Source organism: Nerophis ophidion, linkage group LG02 (genome assembly GCF_033978795.1).
Source record: "Nerophis ophidion isolate RoL-2023_Sa linkage group LG02, RoL_Noph_v1.0, whole genome shotgun sequence".
Taxonomy (NCBI): Eukaryota; Metazoa; Chordata; class Actinopteri; order Syngnathiformes; family Syngnathidae; genus Nerophis; species Nerophis ophidion.
The window spans coordinates 37,847,742-37,868,418 of record NC_084612.1 but is presented as its reverse complement, the minus strand read 5'-3'; the positions used below and the strand labels follow the sequence as shown (position 1 = coordinate 37,868,418).

The 20,677-nt window shown below is 41.3% G+C and overlaps 1 protein-coding gene across 2 annotated transcripts in view; it reads right to left on the bottom strand.

The window, feature by feature from the left end:
* Positions 1-332: 332 nt before the first annotated feature.
* The window catches only part of trim66 (tripartite motif containing 66), a 58,373-nt gene continuing 38,028 nt past the window's right edge, over positions 333-20,677 (bottom strand). For both annotated transcript variants that reach the window (XM_061883198.1, XM_061883206.1), the window contains exons 10-18: positions 18,194-18,406; positions 17,907-18,036; positions 17,758-17,833; positions 17,522-17,690; positions 11,685-12,526; positions 11,489-11,612; positions 11,333-11,407; positions 6,030-6,182; positions 333-5,961 (exon numbers count right to left, since the gene is read on the bottom strand). In XM_061883198.1, coding sequence (XP_061739182.1) covers positions 5,725-5,961; positions 6,030-6,182; positions 11,333-11,407; positions 11,489-11,612; positions 11,685-12,526; positions 17,522-17,690; positions 17,758-17,833; positions 17,907-18,036; positions 18,194-18,406 — 2,019 coding nt within the window. In that variant the 3' untranslated portion in view covers positions 333-5,724. The remainder of the gene's footprint in view (positions 5,962-6,029; positions 6,183-11,332; positions 11,408-11,488; positions 11,613-11,684; positions 12,527-17,521; positions 17,691-17,757; positions 17,834-17,906; positions 18,037-18,193; positions 18,407-20,677) is intronic.

Below are 20,677 nucleotides of genomic sequence, written 5' to 3'. Positions count from 1 at the left end.
AAGTGTGTATCAAACTGGTAGCCTTTCGCATTAATCAGTACCCAAGAAGTAGCTCTTGGTTTCAAAAAGGTTGGTGACCCCTGCACTAAGTGATGTTATTTCACAGAATGCTGCCCTAATCAGTGACCGTATTGCTTTCAGTACTTTTCTCTGCGCCCATTTTATGGTATAGCAAATGTTACAGCAATGTTTAATTAGCATTCTGTATTTGACTCTGCTGACTGGAAGGTCGCAACAATGAAATTTAACAAACTTCCTGCTGACCAAAGCTCTGATCAAGAGCGTCCCAAAAGCATAGCGAGAAGAAATAGGTGATCTTAAAGAATGCCCGATATCTGACATGAATGCTCTCTTTTTATTATGTACGTTTACAACTCAAAAAAAAAAAAACAAGACAGAAATAAAACTTAAACTTCCTGAATGATTTGCCACAGGATGCAAGCTTGTGTTAAAAGTACATTTGCAATATTGTCGTTACAGCCTACAACTTGTGTAAAACTAATAGTGACATACATGATTACATTGTCATGATTGTCAACATTGAACAACATAACTGGGCTTGGGATTCTTTAGTCACTGGGCAATCCTTTTTTTGCACAGATAAAATCAAAATATTTTATCAACAAAGACAAAAGTGTATTTGTTAAATGTATCACTAATGCAATCCTCAAATGCCACCAATTGATTCAATTAGGGGCACTGATAATTATATTTGAATCTTTTTTAACAAACTAAGGTTTCCTCATCTGGTGGCATTTATTTACTCAACTGCAGGGAAGACTCAGCATCAATTGGTGTGGAGACCCTTCATTTGTACAAGGCATTTAATATGAAAGATTACAAAAGAATGCATCTTCTAAAAAAAAAAAAAGGCATCTTACACATAGGTCCATCTTTTATTTTTATTTGGGTCAATAAAGTACTTGGACCATTGATTAAGGGCCACAATTTGCTTAAATGTAGTATAGAATCTGTACTTTTGTTTACTACTATATAAAGTAAATACATATTGCTGTGTGTATGTTTCTATATGTATGTGTGAATGTATATATATATATATTATATATATATATATATATATATATATATATATATAATCTATATATGTATATACATACATACATCTGTATATATTTACATATATATATGTACAAAAACAAAACCAGTGAAGTTGGCATGTTGTGTAAACCGTAGATAAATGATAATAATAAATGGGTTGTACTTGTATAGCGCTTTTCTACCATCAAGGTACTCAAAGCGCTTTGACACTACTTCCACATTCACCCATTCACACACACATTCACACACTGATGGAGGGAGCTGCCATGCAAGGCGCTAACCAGCACCCATCAGGAGCAAGGGCGAAGTGTCTTGCTCAGGACATAACGGACGTGATGAGGTTGGTACTAGGTGGGGATTGAACCAGGGACCCTCGGGTTGCGCACGGCCACTCTCCACGCAGTCCCCAGATAAAACCAGAACACTGTGATTTGCAAATCCTTTTTAACTTATATTCAATTGAATAGATTGCAAAGTCAAGATACCTAATGTTCAAACTGGAAAACTGTTATTTTTTGCAAATATTAGCTCATTAGGAATTTGATGCCTGCAACATGTTTCAAAAGCTGGCACAAGTGGCAAAAAAGACTGAGAAAGTTGAGGAATGCTCATCAAACACTAATTTGGAACATCCCACAGGTGAACAGGCTAATTGGGAACAGGTAGGTGCCATGATTTGGTATAAACGCGGCTTCCGTGAAATGCTCAGTCATTCACAAACAAGGATGGGGCGAGGGTCACCACTTTGTGAACAAATGTGTGAGCAAATTGTCGAACAGTTTAAGAACAACATTTCTCAATTAGCTATTGCAAGGAATTTAAGGATTTCACCATCTACGGTCCATAATATCAAAAGGTTCAGAGAATCTGGAGAAATCTCTGCACGTAATTACGGGCCCTCGATCTGTGTGTAAAGGATATCACCACATGGACTCAGGAACACCAATGTCCGTAACTACAGTTGGCCGCTACATAAGTGCAAGTTAAAACTCCATGCCGAGCGAAAGCCATTCAACAACACCCAGAAACGCCACCGGCTTCGCTGGGCCCGAGCTCATCTAAGATGCAAAGTAGAAAAGGGTTCTGTGGTCTGAGGAGTCCACATTTCTAATTGTTTGTGTAAAGTAAAAGAACCCTCCGGATTGTTCTAGGCACAACGTTCAAAAGCCAGCATCATTGATGGTATGGAAGTGTATTATTGCCCAAGACATGGGTAACTTACACATCTGTGAAGGCACCATTAATGCTGAAAGGTACATACAGTTTTTGGAGCAACATATGTTGCCATTCAAGCAACATTATCATGGACGCCCCTGCTTATTTCAGCAAGACATGCCGAGCCACATTCTGCAGGTGTTACAACAGCGTGGCTTCTCAGTAAAAGTGCGGGTACTAGACTGGCCTGCCTGCCTGTAGTCCAGACATGTCTCCCATTGAAAATGTGTGGCACATTATGAAGCCTAAAATACCACAACGGAGACCGTTGAACAACTTAAGCTGTACATCAAGCAAAAATGGGAAATAATTCCACCTGAAAATATTAAAAAAATTGGTCTCCTCAGTTCTCAAACATTTACTGAGTGTTGTTAAAAGGAAAGGCCATGTAACACAGTGGTAAAAATGCCCCAGAGCCAATTTTTTTGCAATGTGTTGCTGCCATTAAATTCTAAGTTAATGATTATTTGCCAACAAAATACTGTTTCTCAGTTCGAACATTAAATATCTTTAATGTTTATTCAGTTTATTCAATTGAACATAAGTTGAAAAGGATTTTCATATTATTGTATTGTTTTCATTTAAGAATTACACAAAGTGCCAACTTCACTGTTTTTATATGTATATATATATACATATACATCATGTATATATATTAATACATACAGTATGTATATATGTGTATACATATACAACACTATAACCGGTGTGTGTGTATATACCAGTATTTGTGTGTGTGTGTGTGTGTGTGTGTGTGTGTGTGTGTGTGTGTGTGTGTGTGTGTGTGTGTGTGTGTGTGTGTGTGTGTGTGTGTGTGTGTGTGTGTTCTGGTCAACAGAAGACTGTACAAAACAACAAACACAAACAACTATGAAAGAAAAGTGACAATCAGAACAAGACACATAAGCATATGTACAGTAAGTACCGTTACATAATAGTGGGCATTTGTTTAGTAAATATAATATATAAAAGTGCTGTAATGTTAACAACATACTAAAGACACATTTTTGTACATAAGCAAACATCACGGTACATCATACCAGGTAGAAATAGAACAGGCAAGTGATGGTTACTGTGTCAAGGGGAAATTATGAGTAAAATATAATATGTAGCAACCACGAATGTGCTATTTATTTCAACTATATGCTGTAAAACTCAATGCAAAAACATGTGTTGCTTGGGTTCACCATGTCAGTTTAGATGTTATATTGCCTGCCATCAGATGGCAGTAGGCCTAATTTTATTTCAGATCATAACAATGTCACGATATATACGTAAAAAAATCTCATCTTTTTAAAGCGTCTTATTTTGCATGTAACAAATATTTCAGAAAGGGTGGAAATCTGTGGTCTCTGTGTGGTCTTGCTACTTCCATGCATGATATACTGCTAGAGCCTATCCCAGCTCACACATGCCCCTTCTCCACAGCACAGTACTGGCTCACATCTTGTTTTATGTACAGAAGGTTGGTTTACCATTTCCAATTAGTACAGTCTGAGTCGTGGTGTGAAACTGCAACAACCAGAAGGCATTAAGTCAAATCAAGACAAGACACTAAAACAAGAATGGGAGAGAATGTGAAAGTTGGCCATGATAAATAGAGACATTTTATTTAAAGGGGAATATTATCACCAAACCTGATGTTGCAGAAAAAAGACCATATGTTTTTTTAACCAATTTCCAAACTCAAAGGGTGAATTTAGCGATTTAAACGCCTTTCAATTGATAGCCTGTCGGAGCGATGGCCTTTCACCCGTGACGTCACAACATGAAGCAATCCGCCATTGACTCAAACTTATTACACGCACCAAGTCATATCAGCTCTGTTATTTTCTGTTTTTTCGACTGTTTTCCCGTACTTTGGAGACATCAGGCCTCGTCGTTGTGTTGTCGGAGGGTGTAACAACACGAACAGAGACGGATTCAAGTTGCACCTGTGGCCAAAAGATGCGAAAGTCCCTCGTTTGTTCCGCACACTTTACCGACGACAGCTATGCTACGACAGAGATGGCAAGAATGTGTGGATATCCTGTGACACTCAAAGCAGATGTATTTCCAACGATAAAGTCAAAGAAATCTGCAATATTAGAAAATAGACCACCATTGAATCTGCCGGAGTGCCTCGGTAGCTATTCAGGGACGACGGCAGTCTGTTTCCGCAGACGAGCGAGGTAAACCCCCTGGATGTCTTAACTAAGACGTGATTTATGCCACTTCTTTTTCTGTCTCATTTTTTCCACCAAACTTATAACGTTGTGCATGAATGCACAAAGATGAGTTTTGTTGATGTTATTGACTTATGTGGAGTGCTAATCAGACATATTTGGTCACAGGATGACTGCAAGCTAATCGATGCTAACATACTATTTAGGCTAGCTGTATGTACATATTGCATCATTATGCCTCATTTGTAGCTATATTTGCATCCAGCCTTTCCCTCCACCCACATTTAATGCCAAACAAACACATACCAATCGTTGGTTAGAAGGCGATCGCCAAATTCGTCCTCACTTCCTCCTGTGCCGCTGTCTGTCGTGATATGGCTCTAGCTTTAGTTTCTTCGATTTCGTTTTCGCCACCTGCCTCCACATTCCAACCATCCGTTTCAATACATGCGTAATCTGTTGAATCGCTTACGCCGCTGAAATCTGAGTCTGAATCCGAGCTAATATCGCTATACCTTTCTGTGCTATCCGCCATGTTTGTTTCTGGTGGTTTCACGCTGTGACATCACAGGATAATGGACGGGTGGATATACCGATCGTGAAAATCAGGCACTTTGAAGCCATTTTTCTGGATATTGCGTGATGGGTAAAATTTTGAGAAAAACTTCGAAAAATAAAATAAGCCACTGGGAACTGATTTTTATTGGTTTTAACACTTCAGAAATTGTGATTATGTTCCCCTTTAAGAGATGATTAAAGGTAACAAGAAAATGGACCAATGCAACAGAATGGAGACTGTGGAGTCTAACATTGCAGCATCCAAAATGAAGGCACAACAATAGAGTGAGCTAATTCCAAGTGCATTTGTCATTTTGTCATCTAATGCTGATGTCAGTAAGTTTTGTTTGACCAGCAAGTGATCAGCAGTCGTTTACTTCACTTTTAGGGCTTGCATGCTTGGAACATCTACTCTACATAACATCTACAACAGTACCTACTAGTCCTTGGTAGTGCAGTAAGTTAGAGTTGGTACCATGCAGTGGAAAAGAGGCTTTAGGTTGACACACAGGGGCAGAGAATCTTTCACACCTTTAGCTTGTAGTTAACATAGCAAATGTTTTTGGACTGTGGAAGAAAATTGGGGTACCCGGACAGAACCCATGCAAGCACAGGTAGAAACAGGCAAACCCTTATTTTGGGCATGAGGCAGCCTTATTCTTCTTAGAAATATAGAATAAAAACACAAACATTCCTCGACAAAAATACCAAACTTCAAAAAAAGAAGTTAGAAGTGATGTCTTCTTGACTTAAGCGACTGTCTTCTCTTTCTCTTCCTGTGGCACTGCTCCCTCCTCTCCGGCCAGGGGAACCCAGCGTCAGCTGCTCGGTAGGCTTCGTCATACTCATCGCTGTCACTGTCTGGCTCGAGCGCTGGGAAAACTTGGCCTGGGAAAACTTCCTCAAGCTTAATGGCAAAAAAGGCCTCCAGGCTGCGGCCTGCCTGCGCCACCTCTGAATCAGGCTGCGTCCATACAAAAACACAATCAACATCAGGTGAATGAACACAAGTTTGTGGAGCTGACAACTTACATAGTTGAACTTTGCACAGTTGTGGAACATGAGATAGACATCAGCCACAAACTGCTCAGGTGACTTGTAGTGTTGCGTGCTCCTCTTGCTGAGTTTGGCTCGGATCACAGACAGGTCGATGGGTCTCTTGATGATCTGATAGTAATGACGAGCCTACACAAGGATGCAGCAGCAGTTAACATTTGGATATGAATCCAAGTTCATCATAATCTTTACATCAGGGCATTGTGTTTTGTTACACCAAACCAGTTGTCATAATCCTACATGACAGTTTGGACTTTGTCCGTTATTTTTCTGTGTTCAGTATCACTTCCAATTCTGGTGCTCTTTTTTTTTTGTCAGTATTAGCTTTTTGGGCTCTGTGTTTTGCAGCACCTTTACTTTCTGTTTCTCGTCCTGCTTCACAGCTGTTCCTCATTGTTATTTAGGTCACCCCTTCACTTCTGGTTCATTATTTAGTACAGTGGTTCTTTACCTTTTTTCACTAAGTACCACCTCAGAAAAAAACACCATAATGAGCAACATTAAAATACAGTAGTGTAGTAGCCTAAGCATTCATTAAAAACAAGGCAGTGTATTGATTATTTTATTACACAGTTTGAACAGTAACACTGTTTGTATATAGGAAAATGAAAACTCAAAACAAAACACTAATCAAGTGCTTTTTTCTGGCGTACCACTAGATGGAGCCCACGTATAACTAGTGGTACACGTACCACAGTTTGTGAATCACTGATCTAGTGTATGTATCCTTCTAGTTTCCTGCTAAACCTATTGCATTTCTCCTGTCTGTTTCCTAATTACCTTAAACATGAATTGGCCCTTCAGGGATTAATAAAGTTGTTTGAATTGAAACAACCTCTTTCTTGCCTGGAAGCGCCTTCTCTGAATCCTGGGATCACCACAACAGCCGACGTGCGGGATTGTCACACCGGTTACTCTCTGATGCCACGAAGAAAAAAAACCTTTCAGAGGCCACAGACTAACTTTTATTCAGTCAAACAACACACAGGTTTGGTTTGGCTCATTTATTAGCATGGACGCAACAAGTGACGCGCTCGTTTTCGCACTTGTTTTCGCACTACTTTGGCCATGATGTGACGTCAACGAACAAAATGTATTTCTATATTATCTTTGAAATAAAATAAAAACCCTTAATTCCAAAGTGATGAAATTTGATGTCATTACGAAACATTTTTTTTTTTAAATGAGAGTATTTGCTTCAAATAGCAAAAAAAATAAATACTCATTCCACTGGCATATGTCGTCCTTCTTTCCCAGTGTCATCACATTCTAAATTTTTTTTACCAGAATGTTACCCAATTTTTGGAGGCAGAACATGTGCTGTGTATATAGGGCCCTCCTTTTGCGTGAAAAAGTGAATGTAAAATGTCAATGAATGAATGTGTGTTTCATATGAAATTTTACCCCAAACCTACAGTATTTCTTGTCGCTTTGTGCCCTCTCAATATAACGCAGATTTCTCCTCATGGCAAAGGCAAAAAGGTACTGGGTTCAAATCCCAGTTGGAGATGACAAAGCCAGCTACATACATTTATGTTTTATTATTGTTCCATCCTTCCATTTTCTACCACTTGTCTACCGCTTGTCCTCCTCGGGGTCGGGGAGGTTCCCAGCTGCACTCAGGTACACCATGGACAAGTCACCACCTCAGCACAGGGCCAACACAAATAGACAACATTTACACACTAGAGCCAATTAAGTGCCATTCAACCTATCCCCAGATACATGTCTTTGGAGGTGGGAGGAAGCCGGAGTACCCACAAAAAAACCCGCCTAGTTAAGGGGAGCGAACAAGCAAACTCCACACAGAAAGAGCCTTAGCTTGGGAATCGAACTCAAGACCTTTTTGCTGTGAGGCATGAGTGTTATCCATTGTGACACCTTGCTGCCCATTGTCCATCTATCCATCCATTTTCTACTGCTTGTCCCCTTCGGGGTCGCGGAGGGTGCTGGAGCCTATCTCAGCTGCATTCGGGCGGAAGGCGGCGTACACCCTGGACAAGTCGCCACCTCATCGCAGGGCCAACACAGATAGACAGACAACATTTACACCCACATTCACACACTTAGGGACCGTTTAGTGTTGCCAATCAACCTATCCCCAGGTGCATGTTTTTGGAGGTGGGAGGAAGCTGGAGTACCCAGTAAGAACCCACCCAGTCACAGCGAGCTAACAAGCAAACTCCACACAGAAAAAGCTTTAGCCCGAGAATCGAACCCAGGACGTTCTTGCTGGGAAGCCTGAGCACTAACCACTGCAACAGCGCGCTGCCCATTGTAATGATGTCAATTTATTCTAGCACAAAACATGCATCAAATTAAATTCATATTTGATGAGGGCTTTAATTTAGCCTGGAACAGCCCTGATTATATCTTGACAAAAAAAAATCCTCTTCTGGTTGGCTCAGCAACACTATTCTCCCATGTGGTTAAGTGGAAAAAGCTGATTGCAGCAATTTCCTCTTAACTTTGAGTTGAAGTTAAAGTACCAATGATTGTCACACACAATAATTTTGTCACACACAATAATTTCCTCTTAACTTTGAGTTGAAGTTAAAGTACCAATGATTGTCACACACATACATACTAGGTGCGGTGAAATTATTCTCTGCATTTGACCCATCACCCTTGATCACCCCCTGTGAGGTGAGGGGAGTAGTGGGCAGCAGCGGTGGCCGCGTCCAGGAATAATTTTTGGTGATTAAACCCCCAATTCCAACCCTTGATGCTGAGTGCCAAGCAGGGAGGTAACAAGTACAATTTGTTAGTCTGTCTTGATGGGATTGATAGCTTCCAAGATGGCGCCAGTATGTGCTTTGGCCTGCCGTCTCTCGCTGTCAGCTCTGTTAGTTTTTGTGTTGTTTGCGTCTATTTTCGTCTCTGTCAGCTCACCGCTTGTGTATGACCGCCAAACACAGTTGATATTTGCCCCTCTCCCGCTGATATGATCAACTTCGACGTTGGTTTTTCGACGTACCCAGTCAGCTTTTTTACCTGGCCGGATTCCTGCCTTCCTTTCCCGCCTCGTGGCTCCTCTCCCCCGGCGGAAGCATCTACGGCGCCGCGGTAAACGTGGCGGCCAGCTGGTGAAAGTTAGGGCACTCATGGCCCGGCTACCCGTGGCTTACCGAAGGAGGAATGGTGCGGTATCCGGTCTCCTCCTGCACCCACCCTCGCTGGATCCCAACGGTTCCTGGCTTGTTCCTATCGTTGGTTCGAAGGATGAGGCTTGCTGCCGTCGCTCCTGCTGTCCCCGCCCCTGGAGGCGCGGGGTGGATCCCCGCCACCTGCGAGCTGTGTGTAGGGCCCCACCTGAATTAGCTGCACCCTTGGACGTGCTGACCCCTGCCAAGTTCGGTCTTGTGAACGCAAGATCTTTGACAAACAAAACGTTTATCCTGATGGATTTTTTCACTTCCCGCGGACTTGACTTCCTCTGTGTGACGGAAACATGGCTGAGAGCCGGTGAGTCCGCCGCTCTTAATGAACTTCTGCCTCCGGGGTGTTCCTACTTTAATTCTCCGCGGTCGTCCGGCCGAAAAAAAGGAGGATTAGCTGTCGTTTTTAAAAACGACTTTAAATGCCGTCAGATCCGCCTGCAATCCTCCTTTTCAAGCTTCGAACTGGGTCTTTCTGATGTCGTCCTGTGTACCGTCGTCTATCGACCACCCAAGTACCACAAAGACTTCATAAATGACTTTTCTGAATTTCTGGCTGAAATCCTGCCCAAATATGATCGTGTCCTTATTTTGGGTGATTATAATATTCATACCTGCTGTCCAGACGAGTCGCTTTCCAGGAGCTTCCTGAATGTCATTGACTCATTTAACTTTGTACAGTCTGTGTGTGGTTGCACACATGAACGCGGGCATACACTCGATTTGGTGCTCGTATGGTTTGTGTGTTTTTAATTTGGACAATTGCAACGCTGTGTTCTCTGATCATATGCTGATCCTGTTTGATATTCCAAATCAGTCTCCGGTTAAATTGTGCGCTCCGCCTCAACGCTCTCGCATGTTTAATTCTTCGTCTCTTGCTCTGTTCTCCTCAATTTTTTCGACTCTTTGTGATGATAATTCTGAAGCCTCTGTTTGTCTGAATACTGAAAAGTTTGGTTTCTGGGTTCAACTCAATTTGTTTACAAATACTGGACACGATCGCTCCTTTCAAGTGCCGCCGCTCTAAAGCCACGCCTCAGCCCTGGTTGAATGACGTCACTCGTGCTGCCTGGCGTAAGTGTCGGATAGCAGAGAGAAAATGGAAAAAAGACAGGCTGCATGTGTCCATTGCCATTTCTAAAGAAAGTCTGCTTTCCTTTCAGATGACTGTAAAAGCAGAGATGAATATATATCTATCTCAGATTATATCTTTTAACTGTAACAACCCCAGAGTTCTGTTCAAAACTATTAACACTGTCATTGATGCTCCGCAGATGTGAGCACATCACCCCTATATTAGCCTCCTTTCACTGGCTCCCTGTGCGTTACCGAATCAACTTTAAACTCCTATTTGTTTTTAAATGTCTAAACAACCTCGCGCCAACATATCTCTCCGACCTCCTTCAGCCTTAATGCCCCACCCGATCCCTAAGATCAGCCGATCAGCTGCTACTGACGGTCCCTGACACAAGGCTGAAGCTTAGAGGTGACAGAGCATTCGCCGCTGCTGCTCCCAAGCTCTGGAACGACCTGCCTTTGAGTGTTAGACAGGCCTCCTCTCTTCCTGTTTTAAAATCTCTCTTAAAAACATACTTTTATTCCATGGCTTTTAACACTGAATGATATCCATCCTGCAATGGGGCCCCATTATACACCTGCTGTGTACCTGTTTTTAGCTTTTATTTATTTATTTTTTATCATGTTCTGTTTGTGTTGTGTTGTGTTTGCTCGGTTCTCGTTTTTAACCTGCCAATTGTACAGCACTTTGGCTACCCCTGTGGTAAATTTTAAATGTGCTATATAAATAAAGTTGATTTGATTTGATTTGTCAGTACGCGTTTTCATCCAGGATACGCGCTCTGGACTGAGCCACCTTTAAATGAGGGAGTTTCCTGTCAAATCCGACATTCACCTCCGTTAGCTCAGTACACGTGTTGCTGTGTTGCTGGGAGCCTGTTTGTTCGATTGAGCCCGACTGCCACCTAGCTGCAGGTATGTGTATTGTTCTAACATGAATACTAGATTGTAGACACAAATAATGAAAACCTCCCCTGCTGCTTGCTCCCCCACAAGAAGTGGAGACTGAGTTTAACTCAAAAACAAAGCATGGAAAACACTCACAAGTGGACTGACAGGCTCATGAAAGGGCGCACTCAGCTGGTTACTGAGGATCAGTAGGGTTAGCCGCTCACATTTCTGCAAAAAGTTGACAAAAAAAAAAAAAAAGCCTCGTTAAAAACAAAACCTTAAGGAAAGTGAGCATGATGAGGGACTTACTCTCTGATCACACAGAGACAAGCAAGGAACTGGTGTGTGCTCCCCAGATGTTCTTCTGGTCTCACAGTCATATTCACACTCTGCCTGCAGAACGTCTCTGCAAAGACTGCAGAGCCAGTCACCTCTGAACATAACAAATGAACACATGCTTAGATGTTCAGGGTTTGATCAGATACAATAAGACTCGGTTACTTACGTAGGGAACCGAATCAAAGGTGGGATGTGACACGACAGATGGTAAACCTTTGGACAACGATCACAGCAGAGAAGCTCCCCACCAATCAGACACACCGCACAGAAGTCCTCGCTCTCATTTTCTGTGTTTTCCTCTTCGATTTCTTCTGTCCGCCTCGGCAAAATGGGGTTCGCAATCAGAAGTGGCCGCTGACCAGGTCCAATGGGGGACTCCTCCTCTAAGTCAGAGCGTAGAGGTTGTGGATCATCAGTTGGCTGTTCATGCTCTGAATCTATGTCAATCTCAGACTCAACGGAGTCCTGAGAGTCCAGAATCTGATCGGACACAATGTCTGAATCTGTTTCTGCCGGGAACATGGGGTGTAATTCTGGTTGGGCATCTGACTCTGTATCTGCGCCACCTGACTCTGAATCAATATCCTGTTCTTCTTGTTCATTGTCTAAACCAGCTCCCAAAGCTGTTTCTGGGTCTACACTAGATTCGAGACTTGACTCAGAATCCCCCGTAACACCAGTTCCTTCGTCGCGTTTCACAAATGGATTCTCCTTCTTTGCACCATCCAATTCAGCCTCAAATGAAAGCTCGGGTGACGTGTCCGAGTCGAGCTGCGAGTTGGCTTGAAAGACTTCTTCTGAGACTGACCTGGGATCGGAGTCCGAGTCATGATCAAGTGGAGAGTGACTGTGCTGAGGGTCAGCAGGTGTCAGCATGGATACTTTAGGAGAGCTGGCTCTTGCGCAATGATCCCACTCACTGTCAGTTGTGAGCAACTGGCGTTTGTCTGCATACAGTGATGATGCAACTGAGTGGGTCTTAGTGGGCTCAGGGCCTCTAGACATCCCCTTAAAGAAAAAGAACAATGTCACCCAGAATACAATCAATCAGGTCTACTTCAGACTTTTGGTTAAAAAAGGGAATGAGAAAAAAACTCCATATTTTACATTAAACTAGGATTGTGCAATATATCCTATGAATACTATCGTCATATTGTGATAATGCATATTAATGACAAATTCTAGCTGTGTCTTGCAAATTTGACAGCGACAAGTGAACTACCGCGTCTCAGCTCACTGTAGCATTCTCACTAGCGGCTGATGTCCTCCTCAGTGCAAAGCGGTTTCTTATTTAGCAGTTCTTGCCTCTATGGCGGCAAATACCTTTTTTACAGGTGTCATTATCACTGGATAATGAGGAATAACTACACATGCTAGACTACACACTGTAGGAGGATACAATAAGCCATGCTAAACACTCGAATGTAAACAAAAGCAGATACAAATATTGACAGTAACAATACCAAGTATAGTATCGCGATATAGTTGATACAGTGGTTAAATCTTTGGTCCTTTTGTTATTGATTACATCCCTGGACAGAGGAAACCCAACTGAATAAAATCAGGGTCAATAGTAGGAAATAATTCAAATAACTGATATTGTTACACCTGTGTTTTTATCTGATTAGAACTGACTAAAAATGTAATCATTCTATAATCTTGAAAAAATAAAGTTTCAGTGTCACGATTGGTATGATCAATACTGCCTCTGTAGCTACTTGGTATAGGATCCATCCCCAATTTTTGGTATCAACCAAAACTGTGAATGTGAAGTATCCAAACAACAGAAGAATAAGTGGTTAGTTCATTTTAACAGAACTGTAGATAAAACGATGTAACAACAGAAAGTAACCAAATATTAACAATAAATTATGAAGTAGGTTATTAATAGTTTTGAGAAAATTATACAACAGGAAATTACGCAACATACATTAGCATCCAAATTACGAGCCTTTGTAAACTTTAGTAAAATAGTTGTGTTATCATTTGCTTTCCAAATAATATATTGTGATATATTTCATTATCGCAGGAGGCTGCAATATGCAGTGGAACATCGATTTACAAACTTAATTGGTTCTTGAACGGGGTTTGTAAATCAAAAAGTTTGTTTATAGACGCAAAAGGTCCCCATAAAAAAAAAAGGAAACATGAATAATCGGTTCCAGCTTCAACAAAAGTCCCTATTTTAATGAAGGTGTATACACTTTGAACAAAATATAAAGTGCTTTGCAGTACTGTACATCAAACAAACATAATAAGGAGGTGATGGATCAACTTTCTATTAAATAAAAAAGTCAAAATGACGACGAGCTGATATATTCTACACCCATGACTGCAGTCCAGCCCACAGTGACAACCTTATCGTCAAGTTCGCTGATTAATCACAGTGGTCGGGCTCATCTCCAGGGGTGACGAGGCTGCCTACAGGGAGGAGGTCCTGAAGCTGACGGCCTGGTCTTTGGAAAACAACCTCGCTCTCAACACCAGCAAGACCAGAGAGATCATCGTTGACTTTAGGAGGAGGAGCACCGACCATGCCCCCCTCTACATCAACAGCGAGCGTGTGAAGAGGGTCCACACCTGCAGGTACCTTGGACTCCACATATCTAACGGCTTTTCCTGGACAGTCAACACCACATCAATCATCAAGAAGGCTCAGCAGCGGCTACACTTCCTGAGAGTCCTCGGGAAGTACAACCTGAAGCCTGACCTGCTGCTGACCTTCTACCGTCATCCATCGAGAGCCTGCTGACCTACTGTATTACAGTATGGTACGGCAGCTGCATTGCAGCAGACAGGGAGAGGCTGCAAAGAGTGGTCAAGACAGCTCAGAAGATCATCGGCCTACCTTTCCCCTCTCTGTTGGACATCTACACCTCCTGCTGCCTCAACAGAGCCAGTGCCATCATCAAGGACAGCACCCACCCTGGCTCTGACCTGTTCCACCTGCTGCCCTCTGGGAAGCGCTACAGGTGCATTAAAACCAAGACAAACAGGCTAAAGAACAGCTTCTTCCCCAGGGCCATAATCACCCTGAACGGACTGCCCCATTGACCCTCATAACTGCCTTCTCTTTGGTACAGTAACCCATTCCACCAACCACCCTGTTTTTTTTCTATGTATATATTCATTTCACCCACTGTATAGAGTCACATTTGTACAGAGTATAGAGTGTACATTTGCACAGACAGTATACAGCAGGGGTAGGGAACCTATGGCTCTAGAGCCAGATGTGGCTCTTTTGATGACTGCACCTGGCTCTCTGATAAATCTTAGCTGACATTGCTTAACACGATAAGTATTGAATAATTCCGCTGGTAATCACAGCGTCAAAAATAACGTTCAAAATATAAAACATTCTCATGTATTTTCGTCCATCCATCTGGTTTCTACCACACCTGTTCAAGAAGTCGCATTAATGGTAAAAAGTATTTTATTTATTTTTGGTTAGTCTCAGAATAACAATGTTATTAAAAAGAATAAGAGACTTATTATACTCTAAAAATGTTGGTATTTTTAAAAAAATGCACGCATATAGTTGTATTCAGTGTTAAAAATAAAAAAATTATATCGCTCTCACGGAAATACTTTTAAAAATATTTGGCTTGTATTTGAATCCCCCTGTCCAAAGTGGCTAACCGAACTCCGTCGCAGGCTGGAGCTGAGGACCCACTAGGAGTGGGGCCGGGAATATTGTCAAACAAACATTGGACCCGGTTCATTACAGGGGGAAGTAAGAGGACTTGCCAGGGGGTAAGGGATGAATATAGGCTGTCAGGCCCAAGTAGTAAGGCCGAATTTTGTTCTGACGGTGGTGTGGTGGAACGTGAAGAGGAGTTCATCTACATGGCTCTCTCAGCCAAAAAGGTTCCCGACCCCTGGTATAGAGTGTACACTGTGGTATAGAGTGTACACTGTTCTCTGTGTGTGTACACTGTGGTATAGAGTGTACACTGTTCTCTTCCACACCTTTCTTTGCACTTCTATATTTTTTATATTTCAAAATATTTACACATTGTTTTTTTGCATGCACCATCGCACTGTTTGAAATGGTCTCAATCTCGTTACCCTGCGTAATGACAATAAAGCTGATTAATGATTCTGATTCTGATTCCTATATGCTCTGCCAACACACACACACACACACAGAAGTCACTATGGTACCCCGCAAACAAAAATCACAAAAATCCTTTAACAACCATATTGCTACAATAATAAACATTTAAAAAGTTAAAATACACCCACATTAACATCGGCAGAAGAAGAGAACCAGCAGACAGAGGGAAAAGGAACGGGGCGGGGATATAGGGGGAAAGTTTCTGTGTGTTTGTGTCCTGGAAGAGCTGAAACCGAGGTAGAACAAGAAGAGAGATAATGTCTTCTCCCCTGCTCTGACATAAGTCTGCTCTGGCAAAAGACCAATCTCATTACAATTAAAACTTGATGTAGTCATGCTTGTGAGCGCCATGAATGTACTCCTCGCAAAAAGTTTTTTTTTTTTTTACACCATAGCGATTTGCTCCTCCTTTCCACCTTAGTCTGAAAGGTTTTGGCACTCTTATTGAGTTATTAAAATGGACAAAACTTGTCGAAAGCAAATTAAGTGAAGGGCTCCGCCTTGCAACAAAGTTGTGCCTTGCTTTTTTGCCTGCAGACACCTGAATGAAGCGTTCACACACAGACACATGGTTTGCACACAGGCATATTTGGCTTGATCTAAAAAATTGCAAATCGAAAAGTTTGCAAATAGAGGGGTTTGTTTGTAAATTCAGGTCCCATTGTACAGTATATTGTGATAAAGCATATCACCCATCCATACATATAATTTATTTTTTTCATGGCTTCTCCCATCAACAATGACCACAGTAAGTTTCCACATTAATTCACATGATTTTTGAAGCCAGAACTCCTTCCTGATGCAAACCAACCATTTATCTAGGCTTGGAAATGTAGCTTACCACCACCGTGTGTGAATGTGGAGTGAATGAATGATGGGTTCTCACTCCAAGTATCTAGTTGATTAAAAAAAGCGCTATATAAATCTAATCCATTATTATTATTGTTATTATTACTATTATTATTATTATATCATAGTGGCTGGGTGTTGCCTGGAACCAATTTTCCCTCCAATTTTTCATATGTGTGAGCAAACGCCAAAACTCCTTGAGCATTCAGTGGCGCACATGTGAGCGATGGCAGACGTGCACACTGCTATGCGCATATCTTTTTATGTGGTTTTGTGCGCGGCTTAGATTTGCCGTGGGCAGAGGACACGTGAGCAGTGTGCAATTGCACAGGCGCGTACCTTAGAGCAGTGGTTCTCAAATGGGGGTACGCGTACCCCTGGGGGTACTTGAAGGTATGCCAAGGGGTATGTGAGATTTTTTTTAACTATTCTAAAAATAGCAACAATTCAAAAATCCTTTATAAATATGTTTATTGCATAATACTTCAACAAAATATGAATGTAAGTTCATAAACTTTGAAAAGACACTACAAATGAGCAATATTTTGCACTGTTATACAATTTAATAAATCAGAAACTGATGACATAGTGTTGTATTTTACTTCTTCATCTCTTTTGGGGATAAGTTGATTGGCAACACTAAATTGGCCCTAGTGTGTGAATGTGAGTGTGAATGTTGTCTGTCTATCTGTGTTGGCCCTGCGATGAGGTGGCGACTTGTCCAGGGTGTACCCCGCCTTACGCCTGATTGTAGCTGAGATAGGCGCCAGCTCCCCCCGCGACCCCAAAAGGGAATAAGCGGAAGAAAATGGATGGATGGATCTCTTTTTTCCAACCAAAAATGCTTTGCTCTGATTAGAGGGTACTTGAATTAAAAACATTTTCACAGGGGGTACATCACTGGAAGGATAAGAACCACTGCCTTAGAGGGAACGTTGCCCGGAACTAAACCGAAAATTGATTTTGTACAGCTTGTTGTACTTAAGATAAAATATTTGCCTCTGAAAATATTCAGTTTTTTCCTGTACTCGACATACCTTTTGTGTTTCATGCAACAAAGTTTTATTCTTCTCCGTCGTGCTTGCAGGCAAAGGGTCGCTCTGCCGTCGTCCATGTGGAGGAAGTTGAGAGATAAGAACTTTCAGGCGCTCAAGGCACACTACTGGAACTCTGGATCTTCTAAAGTCGTGTTCAGCATCTTTGCAGCTTCAGAGGATCAACAAATGATACAACTTCAATAACTAAAAAAAACACCACTGCATACAGTACACACCTGTTGTGACCATTTCTTGAAACGCTGCACTTTTCCTTGGCATCATAACAAGCCTCAGCATTTACGTAAGAAGGCTCTAAGTAAGAGATAAGTAAACTATTAACAATGCATCCTATAGATGGGTGGAAGTGATGGCATGAGGGAGTCACCTGGTTCAGTTTTATAGGACAGTAATGGAAACCGACGGCTTCTTGTGACGACGATGTCAGCTGAGTTTTCCTTGACTATGCAAAGCACACCATCTGAAGCTCTTCTCTGTTTGGGGTCTGCACTGGGATACTAAACACAAAACAATCACCATTACAAAGCATGTTGAAATACTTCCCAGGACACTTATCTGTTTTTGTGTGCTTGCCAGCCACAAAAGCTCAATAGAATGGAATCATTCTCCAGAGAAATCACGTGTGATGAGAGTCATCTGACCCTCTACTCTTACCTTCCTTGTTGGCATACTTGCAGCTTCAGTGCTGTGAGTAGATAATGTTGGCCTTTCACAATAAGAACCACCGGGTGAGGCTGCTAGCTCTGCAGGGATGCTCTGGGAACGTTGTTTCCCACCAGCGCACACTGAACTCGGGCTGAGCCTGCACCGCTGTACCTCAGAGCTACAACTGTTGGCTGTCGCAGACACCTCCAGGGATGTGGATCTCTGTACAGATCATAAACATGCATAACTGAGCAGTGTTTCACGCAGTGCCGCATGCACGGATGCACCTGTTCATGCAGTGAACAGCAGACGGGCAGCATGCGTACACATCCTGAACCAAAACATCAATCACAGCCTATTGTAGTGAATTCAAAGTAAGTGGTTCTTCAGAGACAAAGGTGCATATTTTACTGTTGCTGATGCAATGACAGCATTAATTATCACATGAAAATGACCCATCAAACGCACCTCATTAAACGCCGATGCGAGCAAAAAATTAGATTTTTTTGTGTTTTTTGTTATTGTTGCTATTGGAGCCCTTTACTGTTGTAAAAGTATAATTTGCTTTCAAGCCAAGTTGAAAAAATTACAGTATTTTTTTTTTTTCTGGCAAAAAATTGGTTATTAAGCAATCAGTGTTGTCAACTTTTAACTGGTATCTCATTGTTATATACAATATCTAACATAGTTAGTTACAATAAAATATGGCTTTATTTTTACCTGTGTATTACTGTAGTATTTTAGTGTAGTTTTTAAATGTATGCATTAATTTAGTCACTGTATAAAATATAGGTTTTGAGCATGCATTCTATAATATGCATATCATAGGGGTGTATTGGTGTGGTCTGAAATAATTTTAATATAGGTGTTTTGCAATTTATGCATTGTATCTTTGGGCATATTATGGATTGTAGGATTCTTTGAACATACACTTTATGCTATACTTTCCAGCATATGTATTTTATAAATGAACAGTTCTATAGATCTCCTTTTGATTAACGGGGTATTGTGAGAGATATGTAGATGTGTTAACGCTCACGTGTGATGTGATATTTGTATGTGTTGTTTTGTATTGCATTGTTCTCTGTGTGAGTAGATGTCGTTTTGTAAGTCATAATTCTATAGTTTTTAGGAGTTGTGTCATTTCTTTTCTTCCATGTATAGTTTGTATGTTAGTTAGTGGTTTCATATTAGGAACTACAAATGGAAATCAGCAGATAGCTACAGTAAATCTGGTGCACCCATCGATTCCCTGTGAATAATGTAAGGTACACACCGTCCAAACTAGTAAAGAAACATGGTTAAAAGCATCACGTCTTGCAATAAACCTTGTCTTGATACAAACACCGCACAGTACTCAAGATTAATGTTAGCATTGATGCTAGTACTAATGCGATCAACATATTAATTCAATAATAAATACTCTGCACATACAATTGCACCATGCATAGATAAATAATAAAACAAGAACACCCACTTAACACCCACATTCTGGGGGTTTCTGCAGTGTTTTACGAAATCATGTGATGGGGCGGGGCAGCGCGGTCAGGTTTTAAAAATATATATTTTCTTTATTGTATTTATTAGGGCTGTCAAAATGCTAATTTACTTTCACCGCGGATAATTACGTAAGTAGCAGCATGGGTTGTTAAACGGTTAATGATCAGATTAATGTATACGTTAGAGCAAAAATGAGTAAGAAGACTGACGGTTGTGCTCACTGGCAAATTCTACTTAAATACACCCTGGAGGGACTTAAAATAAAACAGTTTTAAGCAAATGAATGACGTGCATTTAATTACAACATTTAAAGGCCTACTAAAATGAGATTCTTATTGAAACGGGGATAGCAGGTCCATTCTATGTGTCATATTTGATCATTTCGCGATATTGCCATATTTTCGCTGAAAGGATTTAGTAGAGAAAATCGACGATAAAGTTCGCAACTTTTGGTACTTCCTGAAAAAGCCTCGCCTTTACCGGAAGTCGCAGACAATGACGTCGCAAGTGTGGGGGCTCCTCACATATTCACATTAATTTTAATGGGAGCCTCCAACAAAAACAGTTATTCGGACCGAGAAAACGACAATTTCCCCATTAATCTAAGCGAGGATAAAAGATTCGTGTTTGAGGAAATTGATAGCGACGGACTAGAAAAAATAAATAAATAAATAAATAAATAAAAACGCGATAGCATTGGGACGTATTCCGATGTTTTTTAACACATTTACTAGGATAATTCTGGGAAATTCCTTATCTTTCTATTGTGTTGCTAGTGTTTTAGTAAGTTTAATATGACCTGATAGTCGGAGGGGTTTGTCCATGGGTGTCTTGACGCCATGTCTCACGGGTGTCGACGGCAGCTGTACGGACGGCACAAGCTCAGCTGATATCGGGTAAGTGGCGACTTTTTTAATTATCTGACTGCGTGGTGGGTAGGTGGGTTTCAGTAGGCCTTTAAAAATATTACTTTATGACATTCTGATAATACAT